The 23,827-nt window shown below is 48.2% G+C and overlaps 2 protein-coding genes across 3 annotated transcripts in view; one reads left to right on the top strand and one right to left on the bottom strand.

Moving 5' to 3' along the window:
- Positions 1-23,827, bottom strand: part of AAMDC (adipogenesis associated Mth938 domain containing) — a 284,239-nt gene that overhangs the window by 10,817 nt on the left and 249,595 nt on the right. Inside the window, exons 1-2 of one of the 2 annotated variants that reach the window (XM_073548641.1) lie at positions 16,468-16,619; positions 12,999-13,134 (exon numbers count right to left, since the gene is read on the bottom strand). In XM_073548641.1, coding sequence (XP_073404742.1) covers positions 12,999-13,124 — 126 coding nt within the window. In that variant the 5' untranslated portion in view covers positions 13,125-13,134; positions 16,468-16,619. Of the gene's footprint in view, positions 1-12,998; positions 13,135-16,467; positions 16,620-23,827 lie in introns of those variants that run through there. The other variant, XM_073548642.1, reaches the window with a different exon arrangement.
- RSF1 (remodeling and spacing factor 1) overlaps positions 16,860-23,827 on the top strand; it is a 45,193-nt gene continuing 38,225 nt past the window's right edge. The window contains exon 1 of the mRNA XM_073548637.1: positions 16,860-17,296. Within this exon, the coding sequence (XP_073404738.1) occupies positions 17,095-17,296 (202 nt within the window). The 5' untranslated portion in view covers positions 16,860-17,094. The remainder of the gene's footprint in view (positions 17,297-23,827) is intronic.

The raw sequence follows: 23,827 nt of genomic DNA, 5'->3' as shown, positions 1-23,827 counted from the left end.
CCCCATAAATGACTGCACTTTACAAACTATACCTCTCAATGAATTCATCTAGGGGTGCAGTCAGGGGTGGATTAAGGATAGCCAGGGCCCCGGGCTGTTCAGACTCTGTGGGCCCCCGGGTCATGTGACGGGGTTGTGAAGTCACTAGTTTTCACGACGCATACTGTGCGTAAAGGAGCAAGAAGGGGTTTAATACTGAGGTAAACAAACTCAGAAAATACACGTGTGCACGAGGCCTCACAAATACTGAGGTAAAAAAAAAAACAAAAAAAAAACCACACACCAAGTAGTCAGCGTGTCCATGAGGTCTTACAAATACGGAGAGAAAACCTCACCAAATACTCAGCGTGTGCACGAGGCCTTTCAAATACTGGAAGGCTTCCACCCAACATCTAGTCCTGACTCACCTGTACCTAACATCGAAACCAGCTAATAGTCTGCAATCACCTGCTGACCTGGACCCATGACCTGTCAGACAAGTTACTTCACATGAGTCACACAGAGGCTTCTGCTTCATGAACTTCCCCAGATAGAAGAAGCAGCCTCCAGTGTGCAGCCTGTGGCCGGATACACAGGAAGAGACGCTCCTCGCCACAGGCTGTGCCCAACATGGCAGCAGAGGTGTTAACGCCACAGACAAGTCGCCGTCTCCTCACACTCTGGACACGACGCTGCATCTGCCGACGAACAAGCGCACAATGCGCAATGTTAGTCATGTCCCAGATGTTCAGCATGTGGAGGACCAAGGGGGGACAAAAAAGACCCCAGGATTGGAACAGGAGCATGGAAAAGTGGACGGTGGTCGGAGGGGCAGAGTTTGTATAGGGGTCGGAGTAAGTAAAATTATATATATATATATATATATACACACATACATACATACATACACATATATTACTACATGCGGGCAGTGTACACATGCACAATCCTCAGGTTACATAACTTTCAACTGGTCAAAACATTTCTCTCAGTAGGCCAAGAAAGAAATGTGGCAGGAATACAGTACACCTCATAGCAACTTATGTGTGAGGCAGAGGTGACAAGACCCACCATCTCGTGCCCACCTTACTAGAGGTGCCCACTGCCCACATATAAAAGTTGATGGAAACAGAAGACTTCCACTATGATTGGTTACCGGCCGCCCGGCCACACCCATTTCACAACTAGTCACAGCCATGTCCATGCCACAACCACACCCATTTAGCACTGCTGATCACACTGACTGGTACTGAGGAAAAGAAAGAAGAGAGGAAAAGAAAGAAGAGAGGAAAAGAAAGAAGAGAGGAAAAGAAAGAAGAGAGGAAAAGAAAGAAGAGAGGAAAAGAAAGAAGAGAGGAAAAGAAAGAAGAGAGGAAAAGAAAGAAGAGAGGAAAAGAAAGAAGAGAGGAAAAGAGGGAGAAAAAGAAAGAACAGAAAGAGAAAAATTCTATAAAGATACCATACCAGTCTGGCTCACATTGTAGTGCCCACCTGAGACTCCTGGTGCAGAACATATCATGATCCGCTCACATGGCCGACATCCCCAAGTCCAAGGTGATCCTGCTGTCCGCGCTGTCGGAGGAGGACACGGTGATGGATCTGAAGCATTCCCTGAAGTGCCTCCATGGTTCTGTCACAATCTCCTCCCGAAATTACCTCATTTACGGTCAGCTTCCAGCACGTCACTTCCGATGGAACGTCACGTGCGAGTTTTCAAGTGCTCCTCGGAGCTCAGCCGTGTACTCCTGTGTCCGCGGGAAAAGTAAGCTCCCGGTCGGGGCAGTGGCGCAGACTCTCAAAATCTGGAACGGTTGGGAGGTATGAATGCTCCCCATCATACACCTTGTACATGCATGGCTCCGCACACCTCATACACACATGGCTCTGCTCTGTAAACCTCGTACACGCACGGCTCTGCTCAATACACATTGTACACACACGGCCACGCTATGTAAATCTTGTACACATGCGGCTTTGCGCCATACACCTCGTCCTACACACGCGCAGCTACATCCACTCTGTAAACCCCTCCTGACACCACACATACTTGACGGATTCAGCACGATGACAACCAGCAGCACAGCAGAGTCCTGCATAGTTACATACATCGAGGGCTGTGCGTGCGCACAGGACCTGTGATGAGGTCACAGGAGGGGAGGAGTCACATGATCAGGGGCCTCCGACTGAGATGCCTGATCATGTGACCCCTGACTCCTCCCCTCCTGCGACCTCATCCCAGGTCCTGTGCGCACAGAGCAGGGATTTATCAGTAAGGGGCTGTGGTGGCGGATTATAATGGGGCAATTTACCCTGGGCTGGTGGGGCCGTAGGACAATTTTTTTTTCTTTAATGGAGATTAAGCAATTGTCTGACCGTGTTGAGCAGCTCGCTGCTATAGTGCGGGGAATTTCCGTCTAACTCGCTCATTCAGTTACATGCTGTTGAACCAAAAATCCCTACTCCTGATGTGTTTTCTGGGGATCGGTCTAAATTTTTGAATTTTAAAAATAATTGTAAACTATTTCTTGCCTTGAAGCCCAACTCATCGGGGAGCTCTGCGCAGCAGGTTAAAGTTGTAATCTCCTTGCTGCGCGGCAATCCCCAGGATTGGGCCTTTTCTCAGACACCTGAAAATCCTAGTCTGACTAATGTGGACACATTTTTTTTTTTTTTTTCAGGCCTTAGGGTTGTTGTATGATGAACCTAATGCTGTTGATCAAGCTGAGAAAACCCTATTGGCATTGAACTAGGGTCAGGATTCTGCAGTTATACTGTCAAAAATTCAGAAAGTGGGCGGTCCTTACTAAATGGAACGATGGTGCCTTGGCAGTTCTCTTTCGGAAGGGTTTATCAGAGACCGTAAAAGATGTTATAGTGGGATTCCCTGTCCCTTCTGGTCTTGAATGGCCAATGACATAGAATCGTCAAGTTGATCGGCGTTTACGTGAACGCAAAACTACACGAGAGGCGTTGCCGCCTTTTGAACAAATGTCTGAACCCATGCAATGTGATAGGGTTTTGTCTAGGGTGCAACGTCAGGAGTTTAGAAGGCGTAATAAGCTGTGTTCTTTCTGTGGAGACGCCTCTCGTACTATGTCTATCTGCCCTAAACGAGAGAAACGTTTTGCACACACATTTGCTGTGGGCAGTGTACAACCTAAGTTCCTTTTGGCAATTACCCTGATCTGCTCCTTGTCTACATTTTCTGCTAAGGCTTTTGTAGATTCAGGAGCAGCTTTGAATCTGATGGATTAGACTTTGCTAAACGTTGTGGTTTTTCCATGATACCCCTGCAGACTCCTATCCCTTTGAGGGGTATTGATGCTACTCCTTTGGCGGAGAATAAACCCCAGTTTTGGACCCAGGTGATAATGCGGGTCGCCCCAGACCACCAAGAAAATTGGAAATTTTTGGTGTTGCACAATTTGCATGATACTATTGTTCTGGGTTTTCCTTGGTTGCAAACTCATAATAGAGTTTTGGATTGGAAATCTGTGTCTGTGGTGAGTTGGGGTTGTCAGTGTGTTCTTAGGGACGCTCCTGTTTTCTCCACCTCTCCTCAGTCTCATGATATTCCTGATTATCTAGCCGATTTTTCTGATATGAGTGTAAGTCTGCATCTTTGCCTCCTCATAGGAGTTATGACTGTGCAATTGAGTTAATGCCCGGGTGTAAATTTCCCAAGGGTCAGCTTTTCAACTTATCTGTACCCGAACATGATGCTATGCGATCCTATATTAAGGAGTCGTTGGAGAAGGGTCATATTAGACCATCCTCGTCACCTTTAGGTGCTGGGGTTTTTTTTGTGGCCAAGAAAGATGGTTCATTAAGGCCTTGTATTGACTATCGTTCCCTTAACAAAATCACTTAAATTTCAGTATCAGTTACCCCTGATTTCTGATTTATTTTCCAGAGTTAAAAGTGCCTGTTGGTTTACCAAACTTGACCCCGGGGGGGCATATAGTCTTATTCGCATCAAGCACGGGGATGAATGGAAGACGGCGTTTAATACTCGGAAGGGCATCACCAGGTACTCAAAATGTCCTTTTGGGCTCACTAATGACCCTTCTGTCTTCCAGTCCTTTATGAATGATATTTTCCGTGACTTTGTGGATAAGTTTTTGATTATCTATCTGGATGATATTGATCTTTTCCAGTGATTGGGATTCTCATGTGGAACATGTCCGGACTGTGTTCCGGATTTTGAGGGAGAATTTTCTGTATGTTAAGGGATCAAAGTGCCTCTTTGGTGTACAGAGGATTTCATTTTGTCCCCTCCGGCTATTGAAATGGACCCGGCCAAGGTACAGGCCAGTTATGATTGAGTTCAGCCTACTTCTTTGAAGGCTCTCCAGAAGTTTTTGGGTTTTGCCAATTTCTATCGTAAATTTATAAGTAATTTTTCTGGTATTGTCAAACCACTGACTGATCTGACCAAAAAGGGAGCTGATGTGCTGAATTGGTCTCCAAAGGCAGTCTCAGCATTTCAGGAGCTTAACCCCTTACCTACAATGGACGTAATATTCCAGCCATGTGACCCTGGACCTAATTTCCATGGACAGAATATTACGTCATAGCGATCAGTGGCGCCCACGTGGTGAGCGCCGCTGATCGCGGCCGGGTGTCAGCTGATTATCACAGATCTGTCACAGTGATCTGTGATGTGACAGATCAGCGATCTGTCACAGGACAGTGATGTCCCACCTGGGACAATGTAATAAAGAAAAAAAAAAAGGAAAAAAAAAAAAAAAAAAAAAAAAAAGTGTAAAAATAATTTTAACCCCTTAAGCCCCAAGGGTGGTTTGCACGTTAATGACCAGGCCAATTTTTACAATTCTGACCACTGTCCCTTTATGAGGTCATAACTCTGGAACACTTCCATGGATCTCGGTGATTCTGACACTGTTTTCTCATGACATATTGTACTTCATGTTAGTGGTAAAACTTCATTCAAATAACTTGCGTTTATTTGTGAAAAAAAACGGAAATTTGGCGAAAATTTTGCAATTTTCCAACTTTGAATTTTTATGCCCTTAAATCACAGAGATACGGCACACAAAAAAACTTGATAACTAACATTTCCCACATGTTTACTTTACATCAGCACAATTTTGGAACCAAAATTTTTTTTGTTAGCAAGTTATAAGGGTTAAAAATTGACCAGCGATTTCTCATTTTTGCAACACCATTTTATTTTTACGGACCACATCACATTTGAAGCCACTTTTAAGGGTCTATATGATAGAAAATACCCAAAAGTGATACCAAAGTGCTCACCACACATCTAGATAAGTTCCGTGGGGGGTCTACTTTCCAAAATAGGGTCACTTGTGGGGAGTTTCAATAGTTTAGGTACATCAGGGGCTCTCCAAATGCGACATGACACCCGCAGACCATCCCATCAAAGTCTACATTCCAAATCGTCACTACTTCCCTTCCGAGCCCCGACGTGTGCCCATACAGTAGTTTTCTCCCACATATGGGGTATCAGCGTACTCAGGACAAATTGGACAACAAATTTTGGGGTCCAATTTCTCCTGGTACCCTTGGGAAAATAAAAAAAATGGTGACTAAAAGATCGTGTTTGTGGAAAAAATACGAATTTTTTATTTTCACGCCCGGGCGTTATAAACTTCTGTGAAGCCCTGGGGGGTTCAAAGTGCTCACCACACATCTAGATAAGTTCCTTAGGGGGTCTAGTTTCCAAAGTGGTGTCATTTGTGGGGGGTTTCCACTGTTTAGGGACATCAGGGACTCTCCAAACGTGACATGGCGTCCAATCTGAATTCCAGCCAATTTTGCATTGAAAAAGTCAAACGGCACTCCTTCCATTCTGAGCTCTGCCATGCGCCGAAACAGTCGTTACCCCCACATATCAGGTATCAGCGTACTCAGGACAAATTGCACATTAACTTTTGCAGTCCAATTTCTCCTGTTACCCTTGGTAAAATAAAAAAAAATTGAACCTGAAGTATTTTTATGAAAAATAGTTAGATGTTCCATTTTTTTTTTTTTAAATATTCAAAAAAATTCCTGTGATGCACCTAAAGGGTTAATAAACTTCTTGAATGTTGTTTTGAGCACCTTAAGGGGTGCAGTTCTTAGAATGGTGTCACTTTTGGGTATTTTCTATCATATAGACCCCTCAAAGTGGCTTCAAATGTGATGTGGGCATAAAAATAAAATGGTGTAAAAATGAGAAATCGCTGGTCAACTTTTAACCCTTATAACTTCCTAACAAAAAAAATTTTGGTTCCAAAATTGTGCTGATGTAAAGTAAACATGTGGGAAATGTTAGTTATCAAGTTTTTTGTGTGCCGTATCTCTGTGATTTAAGGGCATAAAAATTCAAAGTTGGAAAATTGCGAAATTTTCAAAATTTTCACCAAATTTCCGTTTTTCTCACAAATAAACGCAAGTTATTTGAATGAAATTTTACCACTAACATGAAGTACAATATCAGAATCACCGGGATCAATGGAAGCGTTCCAGAGTTATGACCTCATAAAGGTACAGTGGTCAGAATTGTAAAAATTGGCCCGGTCATGAACGTGCAAACCACCCTTGGGGGTGAAGGGGTTAAAAAAAATGAATTTATTGGGGAATTTTTTTTTTCTTCTAATTTATTTAGTGATTTTTTTAAAATTATTTTTACACTTTTTTTTTTTTTTTTCCTTTACTTCATTACATAGTCCCAGGTGGGACTATGCAGGCATGAGGAAGTCTGCAGAACTGCTTGTGACAGATTGCTGATCTGTCACAGTGATCTGTGATGTGACAGATCAGCGATCTGTCACAGGACAGTGATTGTCCTGTGACAGATCGCTGATCTGTCACATCACTGTGACGGATCAGCAATCTGTCACAAGCAGTTCTGCAGACTTCCTCATGCCTGCGCTTTGCAGGCAGTGAGGAAGTCAGCTCCCTACAGGCCCCCGTCGCCATCTTGGATCCGGGGGCCTGTAGGGAAGGAGTCCCCTGCAGCAGCACTGCACATTGCGCTGCTGTGGGGGGGGCTCAGGGAAGCACGGAGGGAGCCCCCTCCCTGCCAATGCATCCCTTTAACCCCCGGTACACTGCGATCGTGTTTGATCGCGGTGTACAAGGGGTTAACGTGTCGGGGGCGGTCCGTGACCACCCCTGACACAATGTCCGGGTGTCAGCTGTGATAATCAGCTGACACCCGGCCGCAATCAGCGGCGCTCACCACGTGGGCGCCGCTGATCGCATTAGACGTACTATCCCGTCCTTGGGAATTAAGTCCCAGGGCACATGGACGGGATAGTACGTCTAATGGCAGAAAGGGGTTAAAAAAAAAATAAACAAACAAATATTTGGTATCGCCGCATCCGTAACGACCCGCCCTATAAAACTGTCCCATTACTTAACCCCTTTAGCGAACCCCTTAAAAAATAAAGATAAAAAAACGATGCAAAAAATATACCGCCGAACAAAAAGTGCAATAACGCGCGATCAAAGAGACGCATATAAATATCCATGGTACCGCTGAAAACGTCATCTTGTCCCGCAAAAAAAACGAGCCGCCATACAGCATCATCAGCTAAAAAATAAAAAAGCTATAGCTCGCAGAATAAAAGAGATGCAAAAATAATTTATATAAAATGGTTTTCATTGCATAAAAGTGCCAAAGCATAAAAAAGACCTAAATGAGGTATCGCTGTAACCGTACTGACCTGAAGAATAAAACCGCTTTATCAATTTTATCGTACGCGGAACGGTGTAAACGCACTCCCCCAAAAGAAATTCATGAAACACTGGTTTTTGTTTATTCTGCGTCACAAAAAAAAAAAAAAAAAAAAAAAAAAAAAAAATCGGAATAAAAAGCGATCAAAAGATGTCACGTGCCCGAAAGTGATACTATTAAAAACGTCAACTCGTCCCGCAAAAAATAAGACCTCACATGACTCGGTGGGTCAAAATACGGAAAAATTTATAGCTCTCAAAATGTGGTGATGGCAAAAACTATTTTTACAATAAAAAGCATCTTTTAGCGTATGACAGCTGCCAAACATAAAAACCGCCATAAATAGTAAATCAAACCCCCCGTTATCACCCCCTTAGTTAGGGAAAAAATAAAATTAAAAGAAAATGTATTTATTTCCATTTTCCCATTAGGGTTAGGGGTGTGTTGGGGTTAGGGGTGGAGTTAGAATTGGGGGGCGCCACTGTTTGGGCACATCAGGTGCTCTCCAAATGACACATGGCGTCTGATCTCAATTCCAGCCAATTCTGCGTTGGAAAAAGTCAAATGGTGCTCCTTCCCTTCCAAGCTCTTCCATGCGCCCAAACAGTGGTTTACCCCCACATATGGGGTATCAGCCTACTCAGGACAAATTGCAAAACAACTTTTGGGGTCCAATTTCTCCTGTTACCCTTGGGAAAATAAAACAATTGGGGACTAAAAGATAATGTTTGTGGAAAAAATACGATTTTCTTATTTTCACGCCCGGGCGTTATAAACTTCTGTGAAGCACTGGGGGGTTCAAAGTTCTCACCACACATCTAGATAAGTTCCTTGGGGGGTCTAGCTTCCAAAATGGGGTCACTTGTGGGGGTGTTCACCGTTTTGGTACATCAGGGGCTCTCCAAACGCGACAGTGTACGATCTCAATTCCAGCCAAAAAAGGCAAATGGCGCTGCTTCCCTTCTGAGCTCTGCCATGCGCCCAAGTAGTCGTTTACACCCACATATGGGGTATCAGTGTACTCAGGACAAATAGTAGAATAACTTTTAGGGTCCTGTTACCCTTGGGAAAATAAAAATTGAGGGTGAAAAGATCATTTTTGTGGAAAAAATGATTTTTTAATTGTACCGCTGTACGTTATAAACTTCTGTGAAACCCTTGTGGGTTCAAAGTTCTCACCACACATCTAGATAAGTTCCTTGGGGGGGGGGGGGGGGGTTTCCACTGTTTAGGTACATCAGGGGCTCACCAAACGTGACATGGCATCCGATCTGAATTCCAGTCAATTTTGCATTGAAAACGTCAAACGGCGCTCCTTCCCTTCTGAGCTCTGCCATGCGCTGAAACAGTGGTTTCTTCCCACATATCAGCGTAGTCAGGACAAATTGCACAATAACTTTTGCAGTCCAATTTCTCCTGTTACCCTTGGTAAAATAAAAAATTGAACCTGAAGTATTTTTTTTGTGAAAAAAAAGTTAGTTTTTTTTTTTTTTTTAAAAATATTCAAAAAAATTCCCGTGAAGCACCTGAAGGGTTAATAAACTTCTTGAATGTTGTTTTGAGCACCTTGAGGGGTGCAGTTTTTAGAATGGTGTCAATTTTGGGTAATTTTTATCATATAGACCCCTCAAAGTGACTTCAAATGTGATGTGGTCCGTAAAAATAAAATGGTGTTGCAAAAATGAGAAATCGCTGGTCAGCTTTTAACCCTTATAACTTCCTAACAAAAAAAAAATTTTGCTTCCAAAATTGTGGTGATGTAAAGTAAACATGTGGGAAATGTTATTTATTAAGTTTTTTGTGTGCCGTATCTCTGTGATTTAAGGGCATAAAAATTCAAAGTTGGAAAATTGCGAAATTTTAAAAATTTTCACCAAATTTCCATTTTTTTCCACAAATAAACGCAAGTTATTAGAATTAAATTTTACCACTAACATGAAGTACAATATGTCACGAGAAAACAATGTCAGAATCACCTGGATCCATGGAAGCGTTTAAGAGTTATTACCTCATAAATGGACAGTGGTCAGAATTGTAAAAATTGGCCCGGTCATGAACGTGCAAACCATCCTTGGTAGGGAAGGGGTTAAGCAGAGATTCACTTCTACTCCTGTTCTACGGCAATCTGATGTCTCACTCCCATTTCAGGTGGAGGTAGATGCTTCCGAGATTGGTGCAGGAGCCGTTTTGTCCCAAAAAGATCCCGTGAGACAAGATGGAAACACAAATGCAGATAGGAAAATAAACTGAACAAACGATGGGGCCCACACTGACTAGACAGGACAGGAAAGGAAAGACTGTCTGCAATCAGGCAAAAAAACCCTGCAAAAAAATGCCCAACACGTCTGATAGAAAAATACTGAAGTCACTAGACTTCGCCCACTATATCAGCACTCTGGTATATTCTGAAAGCAGAGCAAAAAGAGGCCAATCTAATAAGGGACAAAAACAAACTGGCACAAGCAGTAACATATGGATGGTGATTCAGCACAGCCCCAGCCGGAGCTGGCTGACCACACAAAACTGAAATAGACCAAGCCAAATCAAATGTGAACAATAGCAAAAGAACACTTAGTTTCCAGCTCAGTCCCTGCATGCTCAGCTAAGACCTCAGGAGAAAAAAAAAAAAGTCACCAGCAGGGATAGAGGGAGTCAGCTGTCTTAAATCCAGTCAGAAACTCCAGATCTCCAGTCATCCTCCTCATTATCAAGTGGCAGTTCTCTGTTAATTAGATAAGCTCCATTACCTCCAGTAACCACCAGAGGGAGCCCAGAAAGAGAACTCGCAACCCCTCTGTCAATATAACCAGCTCCACTACCTTCACCAGTAACCAGATGTAGGCCAGAAAGTGAATTCACAACAGCTCTCATCACTTCAGAAATGCCAAACGTGGACACTATATGTGGTTTAGGCACACGAGGGCTCAGAAGGGGGGTGGCATTTGGATTTGGGAGTGATAATTTGTTGAATTTCTTTTGTTTCGCGCAAGGCGCTATAGTGCTTTTCCAGAGCCTTTGTACTACCAGTAACATGGAAGCCCCCTATATTTCCTTTAACAGGTGACGTACTTGGGTGGGAACTTGCTTTTTTTGTGGATCGAGTTGAAGATTGTTATGACCATTTTACTTAACATTTTGGATCACTAATGCTAGTTTCACACTAGCGTTCTCGGGCGCAGCGCACGGCCGCCACCAAGCCCCGCCCCCTCTGGTCAGTTCCTCCTCTGATCGCATAATGCTGCATGCAATCAGCGTACCCTATATTTAGCATTGGGTACGCTGTTATGATTTTGCTGGCGCTCCATCGGCCTCATTATAGGGAATCTTCTGCCAGAGGTTCAGTCTGAATCACACATTTCAGAGATTTACACAGTATCAAAATAGATTTCCACAGAAACCCCAAGGTAAGCGCTCAGCACAGAGAGCAGGATAAATGTGCGCCAAGCCTTACTGCAATCTTTGGGAGGCAGAATGTAAGAAAAAAAGGTGAAGGTTTTTTTTTTTTTTTTTTTTCTTACACCGTTCCTCATGCAGTATAAGTGATGAGTCGACTATTCTTCTGGTTGGTGCCATTACAGATTTATACAGTACAGACCAAAAGTTTGGACACACCTTCTCATTCATAGAGTTTTCTTTATTTTCAAGACTATGAAAATTATAGATTCACTCTGAAGGCATCAAAACTATGAATTAACACATGTGGAATTATATAATTAACAAAAAAGGGTGAAACAACTGAAAATATGTCTTATATTCTAGGTTCTTCAAAGTGGCCAACTTTTGCTTTGATTACTGCTTTGCACACTCTTGGCATTCTCTTGATGAGCTTCAAGAGGTAGTCACCGGAAGTTTCAGTAGTTTCACACTTTTGTTAATTATATAATTCCACATGTGTTAATTCATAGTTTTGATGCCTTCAGAGTGAATCTACAATTTTCATAGTCATGAAAAGAAAACTATGAATGAGAAGGTGTGTCCAAACTTTTGGTCTGTACTGTATATCTGGTTTTTAGGTTTGGCTGCTGTCACACGCTAAATGACAGGGGTTTTGTGTTGTTTTTTTTTGCAAAAACTAGTTTTTGCATCACCATATTGTGACATCTATAATTTTTCCCCCACAGTCATGTTACGGCTTGGTTTTTTTTTTTTTTTTGAGGGAGGAGTTGATTGCTACAAATAAAACATTTTCAGGCACACGACATTTTTTGAATGCTTTCGATTCCAATTTTTGGGAAGCAAAATAAACAAAAAACAGCAATTCCATATATACACACACACACACACACACTGTTCTGCGTGTGGTAAAATTGATACGGCAGCTTTATTCTTCGGATCAGTACGATTACAGTGATACCTCATTTATATTTTTACGTTTTGGCGCTTTTACATAATCAAAAATATTTTAGAGTTTTTTTTTATTTTTGCATCGCTTTATTCTGAGAACTATACCTTTTTTTATTTTTCCGCTGATGGAGCTGTATGGCGGCTTATTTTTTTTGCAGGACAAGATGCTTTCAGCGGAACTATATTTTATTTACAATCCTCTTTTTGATCGCGTTTTATTCCACGTATTGTTCGGCAGTATGATAAAGCAGTGTTTTATTATTTATGTTTTACAGTGTTCACTGAATGCGTTAAGTAGCATGACATTTTTATAGGACAGATTGTTCTGGGTGTGATACCAAATGTATACTTCCGTATAGTTCCCCCCCCCCCCAATAAAAATATTTATGTGTACGTATATTCTTTTGATTATTGTGATTTTTTTTTTTTTTTTAAATTTTAGTTCCAGTATGGGACTTTCACTATCTGATCGCAGGAGCATTGCATCTGTCAGTGCTGCACTGACACAAGTTAGATCAAGCACAATGCATCATCTACTTAACTTGCTAGAGCCTGGTGACCCAGATGTCGCCATGACAAAGTTGGGTAACCATTACAATGATCAGGCACTCAGCGATGATGTCACAGGGGCGCCGATCAGTGGGCTGAAGGGTACCCTCCCTTTGCCTTCTAAATGCTGCAATTGATATCGATCGCAGCATAAAGGGGGGAGGTAAAACTGCCGGAAGCGGCAGATGTGATATCAGCTGATCATCCGGTGGCAATCGTCCATGCAAAAACGTATCCATGCAATATGAGTATTTGGGGCCCCACTTTGTCTGAAACCTGATTGGACACAATGGGATCTGTATACAGTGAGCTCCTCTAGTGGCAACCACAGTTAAGTGCCAAGACGGTGTCGCAGTAAACGTGTGCAGTTCACCCTTATTCCGCAGCCCCTATGGTATGAACACTGCCGGACACTTCTTACATTGGTTCCAGTTTCTCTCCAGTCCCAGGTTCGGCTTCCTCCGGGCCACACCTTGCAGTCTTTATAGACCTGACCTGAAACATTCATGCTGCCCCAGGAGATCTTGGAGATTTCTGGAGAAGACATCCTGACTGATCTGTACAAAAAAGGAACACAAAGGATGAGAGAAGAAATGGTAGAAGAGTTTCTTGATCCTGCGCTGCATCCTGAGTTGCACCAATATAACAACCACCCCAATCATCTGTAACTGAACCTGATGGGTAGTGTTGGACAAGATGTGGGAATCCCCTGCGCCTTGTTCACCACACAGTCTGTCAACTTTGTAAAACTTTTCACTTAAATTTCTTCTTTGTTTTCAAGATTGCTGCTTGCCGTCAGTGAACAATAACACCAACAAAACGTCTGACAGCCGAGAGGTCTGCACCATTAGGCTGTGTGCTCACATTGCGTTTAAGCCGCTGTGGAAATGCTTAAAAACGCTAATAAAATGCAGCCCCATGCAATCCTATGGGATTCCGCAGTTGGTGTGCCTATGCTGCGGATTTTACAGCTGCAGAATCGCATAGCGGTGAAATCTGCAGCATAGCGGCAGTTCCGCCGAAATAGGATTGCATTGAAACCCTCACTTTACGTATGTGGCTATGCCCACCATGTGTAAAGTGAGCGCTTCATGTGCGGATGGTACCCGGGATCTGGACGAGAGGAGACGTCCTCCAGGCCTTGGGTACTATATTCCTGTAAAAAATAGAATTTAAATAGAAATAGGGATATACTTACCCTCTGTCGGCCCCCGGAGTCCTCCCGGCCCTCATCTGTGCTGCCAGCAACTTCCGTTCCCAGGGATGCATCGTGCGAGTGACCTCTGATGACGTAGCGGTCTCGCGAGATGCTACGTCAGAGGTCATTTGCACAATGCATCCCTGAGAACGGAAGTTGCTGGCAGCACAGATGAGGGCCGGGGGCCGACAGAGGGTAAGTATATCCCCCCTTTTTTTTTTTTTTTTTATTATACACTTTTTAACATTCTCTTACTATTGATGCAGCATCAATAGTAAAAAGTTGGTCACACTTGTCAAGCACTATGCTTGACAAGTGTGACCAACCTGTCAATCACTTTTACAAGCGATGCTTCAAATCGCTTGGAAAGCGCTAGCATTCTGCAAGCTAAAAACTGCTTGTGTTTTGCAGGAAAACGCATGCAAATTCCGCATGCGTTTTACCCGCAGCGGGAGTTGCAGAAATTCTGCGGACAATTCAGCAGCATTTCTGCAATGTGGGCACAGCATTAGGCCTGTTTCACACTTCAGTTTTTTTACATCAGTCAAAATCCACCGTTTTAATAAAAAAAAAAAAAATGGATCTGCCTTTTTTTTTTTTTTTAGGGATCCGTTTTTTTCCCCCACAGACTTGCATTGGCGGCAGATTGACTGATGGTCGTCCGTTGCATCCATTTTCTGACGGATCCGTTTGCATTTTAGCGTCCACCAGGTGGAGTAGACGGACAATGTAATGTTTTTTTCCCACCGGCGGGCCGCTATTTTTAATTGCGCATGCCCGGCAGCTTTTCCCTTTCATGCATTTTAACCCGTTCCGATGCTGCTCTGGAAGCAACAAATAAGATCTCTCTCCTTTTCCAGAGTCATGTTCCTTTAAATTTCATGCACTTAGACTGATCCAGTGGCATCTGTTTGTGACAACACGGAAACGGAACAGTTTTTTCATCCTCTGGTGGATTTTGACTGACGTCGGATAACTGAAATGTGAAACAGGCCTTAGTCTCTTTAATCCTCCAGGGGTCAGACTGATACAATGTAACAAACCAGGAGCGTGCGCTCGATACAAAGTACATTACAATGGAAAGCCCTGGAACTTTGTAAAGTGATAGAATGTACGATGTAACATTGAGTTCTATGATGAAGCTCCAATGCGCATCCTGTCTGGGCTGAGCAGGTCACACACAGGCATTGTGCCTGTGAAGAGAGTACATGCGATCAATGGAGGAATCAGATGTGAGCTGCGCCAAACAACCCCTTTAATAAGGAAGAAAACTGCTAGAAGATGTTGGGAAGTTTGCAGAGGTCGAATGGCAGAACATCAACCAGACCCATCAATAGCGCCCCCCGGGGAGAGCAGCGGAGCCAGGAGAGTGCCAGGTCTATTCACAACCATAGCTGGGAGAGGAGACTGGAAACTGATCTAAACCTTACAGACGCCATTCGAGCGACGCGCCATCTGACGTATTCGGTGTTCTGTAGAAAATCAGCAAAATCCGGCATCTAACAGATCGTTATTGTTTGAAAGGGTTTTTTTTTTTGTTGTTAAGAAAATAGAAAGTGGCCTTTTTTTGGAAGATAAACAAGCAGCTAATGACAGCCTGTGGTAATGGCGTCCTGCTGTGCTCCCCTATATGGTGGAAAGCGGAACGTCCACAGCACTGGATCACGACCACAGGCGCTGCCCCCAGAGGCACGACGCAGTATGGCATCTGATAACTGGACAGAATCTCAGGAAACAAAGTAGCCGTTTATGGAAACCACAGTACAGCTGCCAGCAGCAGCTCACCGGGCCACAGGGTCTATTCAGAGGCACCAAGAAGATTGGCACGTATTCTCAGTACTCTGATCCAGGCCTCAGGTTCACATGCACCATTCTAAGTGGTTGTAGCAGGGGGCCAAGGGTCAGCATAGTGATCCCACCAGCAGCATATGCTTGTCTCAAAGATTAAACTATGGATGTGCAAATACATGGACGGCAGAGTGAGCCTGAGAGTGACTCGCTAGCAATGCCAACCTGGCTGCACCACCCTCACTGCTGTCTAGGTTGCACCACCCTTCCCACACCTTTCTCACTCGCCAACCTGCAGGCAACTCCAGCCCCTACCCCGCTGTCCCACACCAGCCTCCTTCCCCATCATCCTCACCATACCACACCAGCCTCCTCCACTGTCCACGCCAACCTCACCACACCAGCCTCACCATGCCAGCCTCCTTCCCCACCACGCCAGCCTCCTTCCCCACCGTCCTCACCACACCAGCCTCCTTCCCCGCCGTCCTCACCACGCCAGCCTCCTTCCCCACTCCCTGCCATACTCTAACGCACACATTCCTCCCTCTTCACCATCCTGCACCAAAACAACCCCCTAATATCTGAGCAAAGCCAGGTGTACCATTACCCCACAGGGTGCTGCATACAGACACCGGCACAGTTGCCACAGCCACACAGAACAAGTGTTAGGGTATGGGCACACGCTGTGCACACGCTGCGGATTTTTCCACGCAGTTTACAGTCCGCAGCATGTCAATTGTCTGGTGTAAAACCACGGATTTATCTGCAGTTTTCTCTCCAAAATCTGCACCCCCAAAAAACTACTGTGGAACATAAAAACTTTTACTTGAAGCAAAACCAACAGGCAAGCAGCAGAGAGCGGTGAGCGCCATAACAGCCGCTGCGGCCTGCCACCACAACTCACCTCCTCACCAGTGTGACTGCGAGGCAGTATCGCACTGTGCTGATTCCCCCTCAGACACTGCTATATATACGCCGGCTAGTGCCTTCCCATTGGTTGGCAGGCTCGGAGCTCCGCCCCCGGCCGTACCAGCTTGGAGGCGGGAGCGACGCGCGCTTCAAATGTGACACCACTAGAGTCGGGTTCTCCTCAGCACTGCGGAAAGCGCTGAGATCGCGGCGCCGAGACCCCGGATAACGCACGGGCCGTCACTAACGGTCCTCGCCTTCTAGTACGCGGGAATCGTCCGTTCACTGACAGTGTGAAAGAGGCAATAAAGTTGATTTCGGGAAAAAAAAAAAAAAAAAAAAGCTCGCGAGTCCCTTTGTTGTAGTGAGCGCTCTCCTCAGCTGGGGGCGTGGCCATAGAGAGGAAGGGGCCGGGAGCAGAGGGGCCCGCGGCGCGGTGTATTGTGGGACGTGGGCTCCGGTCTGGAGGAGGAGCGGTGATCCAGCCGGGGGCCTCCATCTTTCTGTAGCTGTTCCTCCGGCCGCCGGTCCCCGCTGCTCCCCGGGAGGCTGAGCGCGCGGTAGTATATCGGGGAGGGCTGCTCCGCTCCCGCCCTCTTCCTCCGCCCCTCCATACTCCAAGATGGCGGAGGCTGGTGCGGAGGAGGCTCCGGCGGTGCCAGAGGACCTGGCTCCCGCTCCGGCCGCTAGAAGCGGTTCTGCGGCGGGGTCATGGCCCGATTTCGCGGTGGTGTGCTCGTTCCTGGAGCGGTACGGGGCCGCGCTGGATCTGCCCGAGATCACGTTCCCGGAGCTGGAAGAAGCGCTGGAGGAGAGCGGAGCAGGTGAGAGGGGAGCGCGCCGGGGATGGCGAGGGGACAGCGTGCAGGGCCGGAGGGGTCCGGGCTGAGGCGATCTGCGAGGCGATGGCCGCCATCATGGTCACATGGCCCCGTGTCCATGCCCGACCTGCAGCCTCGTCTATAGCGCCCATGACTTAGAGCGCCCAGATCCTGACACCCGGGGCCCATCACTGATCTATAGAGCCCAGATCCTGACACCCGGGGCCCATCACTTATCTATAGAGCCCAGATCCTGACACCCGGGGCCCATCACTGATCTATAGAGCCCAGATCCTGACACCCGGGGCCCATCACTGATCTATAGAGCCCAGATCCTGACACCCGGGGCCCATCACTGATCTATAGAGCCCAGATCCTGACACCCGGGGCCCATCACTGATCTATAGAGCCCAGATCCTGACACCCGGGGCCCATCACTGATCTATAGAGCCCAGATCCTGACACCCGGGGCCCATCACTGATCTATAGAGCCCAGATCCTGACACCCGGGGCCCATCACTGATCTATAGAGCCCAGATCCTGACACCCGGGGCCCATCACTGATCTATAGAGCCCAGATCCTGACACCCGGGGCCCATCACTGATCTATAGAGCCCAGATCCTGACACCCGGGGCCCATCACTGATCTATAGAGCCCAGATCCTGACACCCGGGGCCCATCACTGATCTATAGAGCCCAGATCCTGACACCCGGGGCCCATCACTGATCTATAGAGCCCAGATCCTGACACCCGGGGCCCATCACTGATCTATAGAGCCCAGATCCTGACACCCGGGGCCCATCACTGATCTATAGAGCCCAGATCCTGACACCCGGGGCCCATCACTGATCTATAGAGCCCAGATCCTGACACCCGGGCCCATCACTGATCTACAGAGCCCATATCCTGACACCCGGGGCCCATCACTGATCTATAGAGCCCATATCCTGACACCCGGGGCCCATCACTGATTTATAGAGCCCAGATCCTGGCACTTGGGGCCCATCACTGATCTATAGAGCCCATCAGTGATACATAGAGCACAGATCCTGATACCTGGGGCCCGTCACTGACCTATAGCGCCCAGATCCTGACACCCGGGGCCCATCACTGATCTATAGAGCCCAGATCCTGACACCTGGGGCCCATCACTGATCTATAGAGCCCAGATCCTGACACCTGGGGCCCATCACTGATCTATAGAGCCCAGATCCTGACACCTGGGGCCCATCACTGATCTATAGAGCCCAGATCCTGACACCTGGGGCCCATCACTGATCTATAGAGCCCAGATCCTGACACCCGGGGCCCATCACTGATCTATAGAGCCCAGATCCTGACACCCGGGGCCCATCACTGATCTATAGAGCCCAGATTCTGACACCCGGGGCCCATCACTGATCTATAGAGCCCAGATTCTGACACCAGGGGCCCAAAACTGAGCTATAGAGCCTGGATCCTGACACCCGGAGCCCATCACTGATCTATACAGCCTGGATCCTGACACCCGGGGCCCATCACTGATCTATAGAGCCTGGATCCTGACACCCGGGGCCCATCACTGATCTATAGAGCCCAGATCCTGACACCCGGGGCCCATCACTGATCTATAGAGCCCAGATCCTGACACCCGGGGCCCATCACTGATCTATAGAGCCCAGATCCTGACACCTGGGGCCCATCACTGATCTATAAAGCCTGGATCCTGATACCTGGGGCCCATCACTGATCTATAGAGCCCAGATCCTGACACCTGGGGCCCATCACTGATCTATAGAGCCCAGATCCTGACACCTGGGGCCCATCACTGATCTATAGAGCCCAGATCCTGACACCTGGGGCCCATCACTGATCTATAGAGCCCAGATCCTGACACCCGGGGCACATCACTGATCTATAGAGCCCAGATCCTGACATCTGGGGCCCATCACTGATCTATAGAGCCCTGATCCTGACACCTGGGGCCCATCACTAACCTTGAGTCCAGGTCCTGGCACCTGGGGCCCATCACTGATGTATAGCGCCCAGATCCTGGCACCTGGGGCCCATCACTGATCTATAGAGCCCATCACTGATACATAGAGCATAGATCCTGATACCTGGGGCCCGTCACTGACCTAGAGCCAAGATCCTGACATCTGGGGCCCATCACTGATCTATAGAGCCCTGATCCTGACACCTGGGGCCCATCACTAACCTAGAGTCCAGATCTTGGCACCTGGGGCCCATCACTGATGTATAGCGCCCAGATCCTGGGGCCCATCACTGATGTATAGAGCCCAGATCCTGGCGCCCATCGCTGATCTATAGAGCCTAGATCCTGACACCTGGGGCCCATCACTGATGTATAGAGCCCAGATCCTGGCACCTGGGGCCCATCACCGATGTATAGAGCCCAGATCCTGGCACCTGGGGCCCATCACTGATACATAGAGCACTGATCATCACTGATACATAGAGCACAGATCCTGATACCTGGGGCCCCTCACTGACCTGGAGCCCAGATCCTGTCATCTGGGGCCCATCAGTGATCTCTAGAGCCCAGATCCTGACACCTGGGGCCCATCACTGATCTATAGAGCCTAGATCCTGACACCTGGGGCCCATCACTGATGTATAGAGCCCAGATCCTGGCACCTGGGGCCCATCACCGATGTATAGAGCCCAGATCCTGGCACCTGGGGCCCATCACTGATACATAGAGCACAGATCCTGATACCTGGGGCCCGTCACTGACCTAGAGCCAAGATCCTGACATCTGGGGCCCATCACTGATCTATAGAGCCCTGATCCTGACACCTGGGGCCCATCACTAACCTTGAGTCCAGGTCCTGGCACCTGGGGCCCATCACTGATCTATAGAGCCCAGATCCTGACACCTGGGGCCCATCACTGATCTATAGAGCCCAGATCCTGACACCTGGGGCCCATCACTGATCTATAGAGCCCAGATCCTGACACCTGGGGCCCATCACTGATCTATAGAGCCCAGATCCTGACACCTGGGGCCCATCACTGATCTATAGAGCCCAGATCCTGACACCCGGGGCCCATAACTGATCTATAGAGCCCAGATCCTGACATCTGGGGCCCATCACTGATCTATAGAGCCCAGATCCTGACACCCGGGGCCCATCACTGATCTATAGAGCCCAGATCCTGACACCCGGGGCCCATCACTGATCTATAGAGCCCAGATCCTGACACCCGGGGCCCATCACTGATCTATAGAGCCCAGATCCTGACACCCGGGGCCCATCACTGATCTATAGAGCCCAGATCCTGACACCCGGGGCCCATCACTGATCTATAGAGCCCAGATCCTGACACCCGGGGCCCATCACTGATCTATAGAGCCCAGATCCTGACACCCGGGGCCCATCACTGATCTATAGAGCCCAGATCCTGACACCCGGGGCCCATCACTGATCTATAGAGCCCAGATCCTGACACCCGGGGCCCATCACTGATCTATAGAGCCCAGATCCTGACACCCGGGGCCCATCACTGATTTATAGAGCCCAGATCCTGGCACTTGGGGCCCATCACTGATCTATAGAGCCCATCAGTGATACATAGAGCACAGATCCTGATACCTGGGGCCCGTCACTGAGCTATAGCGCCCAGATCCTGACACCTGGGGCCCATCACTGATCTATAGAGCCCAGATCCTGACACCTGGGGCCCATCACTGATCTATAGAGCCCAGATCCTGACACCTGGGGCCCATCACTGATCTATAGAGCCCAGATCCTGACACCTGGGGCCCATCACTGATCTATAGAGCCCAGATCCTGACACCTGGGGCCCATCACTGATCTATAGAGCCCAGATCCTGACACCCGGGGCCCATCACTGATCTATAGAGCCCAGATCCTGACACCCGGGGCCCATCACTGATCTATAGAGCCCAGATCCTGACACCCGGGGCCCATCACTGATCTATAGAGCCCAGATCCTGACACCCGGGGCCCATCACTGATCTATAGAGCCCAGATCCTGACACCCGGGGCCCATCACTGATCTATAGAGCCCAGATCCTGACACCCGGGGCCCATCATTGATCTATAGAGCCCAGATCCTGACACCTGGGGCCCATCACTGATCTATAGAGCCCAGATCCTGACACCTGGGGCCCATCACTGATCTATAGAGCCCAGATCCTGACACCTGGGACCCATCACTGATCTCTAGAGCCCAGATCCTGACATCCAGGGCCCATCACTGATCTATAGAGCCCAGATCCTGACACCTGAGGCCCAGATCCTGACACCTGGGGCCCATCACTGATCTATAGAGCCCAGATCCTGACACCTGGGGCCCATCACTGATCTCTAGAGCCCAGATCCTGACACCTGGGGGCCATCACTGATCTATAGAGCCCAGATCCTGACATCTGGGGCCCATCACTGATCTATAGAGCCCAGATCTTGACACCTGGAGCCCATCACTGATCTATAGAGCCCAGATTCTGACACCCGGGGCCCATCACTGATCTATAGAGCCCAGATCCTGACACCAGGGTCCCAAAACTGAGCTATAGAGCCTGGATCCTGACACCCGGAGCCCATCACTGATCTATACAGCCTGGATCCTGACACCCGGGGCCCATCACTGATCTATAGAGCCCGGATCCTGACACCCGGGGCCCATCACTGATCTATAGAGCCCGGATCCTGACACCCGGGGCCCATCACTGATCTATAGAGCCCGGATCCTGACACCTGGGGCCCATCACTGATCTATAGAGCCCAGATCCTGACACCCGGGGCCCATCACTGATCTACAGAGCCCACATCCTGACACCTGGGGCCCATCACTGATCTATAAAGCCTGGATCCTGATACCTGGGGCCCATCACTGATCTATAGAGCCCAGATCCTGACACCTGGGGCCCATCACTGATCTATAGAGGCTAGATCCTGACACCTGGGGCCCATCACTGATCTATAGAGCCCAGATCCTGACACCCGGGGCCCATCACTGATCTATAGAGCCCAGATCCTGACACCTGGGGCCCATCACTGATCTATAGAGCCTAGATCCTGACACCTGGGGCCCATCACTGACCTATAGCGCCCAGATCCTGGCACCTGGGGCCCATCACTGATGTATAGCGCCCAGATCCTGGCACCTGGGGCCCATCACTGATCTATAGAGCCCATCACTGATACATAGAGCACAGATCCTGATACCTGGGGCCCGTCACTGACCTAGAGCCAAGATCCTGACATCTGGGGCCCATCACTGATCTATAGAGCCCTGATCCTGACACCTGGGGCCCATCACTAACCTAGAGTCCAGATCCTGGCACCTGGGGCCCATCACTGATGTATAGCTCCCAGATCCTGGGGCCCATCACTGATGTATAGAGCCCAGATCCTGGCGCCCATCGCTGATCTATAGAGCCCATCACTGATACATAGAGCACAGATCCTGATACCTGGGGCCCATCACTGACCTGGAGCCCAGATCCTGTCATCTGGTGCCCATCAGTGATCTCTAGAGCCCAGATCCTGACACCTGGGGCCCATCACTGATCTATAGAGCCCAGATCCTGACACCTGGGGCCCATCACTGATCTATAGAGCCTAGATCCTGACACCTGAGGCCCATCACTGATCTATAGAGCCTAGATCCTGACACCTGGGGCCCATCACTGATGTATAGAGCCCAGATCCTGGCACCTGGGGTCCATCACCGATGTATAGAGCCCAGATCCTGGGGCCCATCACTGATACATAGAGCACAGATCCTGATACCTGGGGCCCGTCACTGACCTAGAGCCAAGATCCTGACATCTGGGGCCCATCACTGATCTATAGAGCCCTGATCCTGACACCTGGGGCCCATCACTAACCTTGAGTCCAGGTCCTGGCACCTGGGGCCCATCACTGATGTATAGCGCCCAGATCCTGGCGCCCATCGCTGATCTATAGAGCCCATCACTGATACATAGAGCACAGATCCTGATACCTGGGGCCCATCACTGACCTGGAGCCCAGATCCTGATATCTGGGGCCCATCACTGATCTATAGAGCCCAGATCCTGACACCTGGGGCCCATCACTGATCTATAGAGCCCAGATCCTGACACCTGGGGCCCATCACTGATCTATAGAGCCCAGATCCTGACACCTGGGGCCCATCACTGATCTATAGAGCCCAGATCCTGACACCTGGGGCCCATCACTGATCTATAGAGCCCAGATCCTGACACCTGGGGCCCATCACTGATCTATAGAGCCCAGATCCTGACACCTGGGGCCCATCACTGATCTATAGAGCCCAGATCCTGACACCTGGGGCCCATCACTGATCCATAGAGCCCAGATCCTGACACCTGGGGCCCATCACTGATCTATAGAGCCCAGATCCTGACACCTGGGGCCCATCACTGATCTATAGAGCCCAGATCCTGACACCTGGGGCCCATCACTGATCTATAGAGCCCAGATCCTGACACCTGGGGCCCATCACTGATCTATAGAGCCCAGATCCTGACACCTGGGGCCCATCACTGATCTATAGA

The sequence above is a fragment of the Dendrobates tinctorius genome, unplaced genomic scaffold (genome assembly GCF_039654945.1).
Source record: "Dendrobates tinctorius isolate UK_male_01 unplaced genomic scaffold, ASM3965494v1 ptg000157l, whole genome shotgun sequence".
Lineage (NCBI taxonomy): Eukaryota > Metazoa > Chordata > Amphibia > Anura > Dendrobatidae > Dendrobates > Dendrobates tinctorius.
Note: the sequence above shows the minus strand (reverse complement) of the source record. Positions and strands in the feature narration are given on the sequence as shown.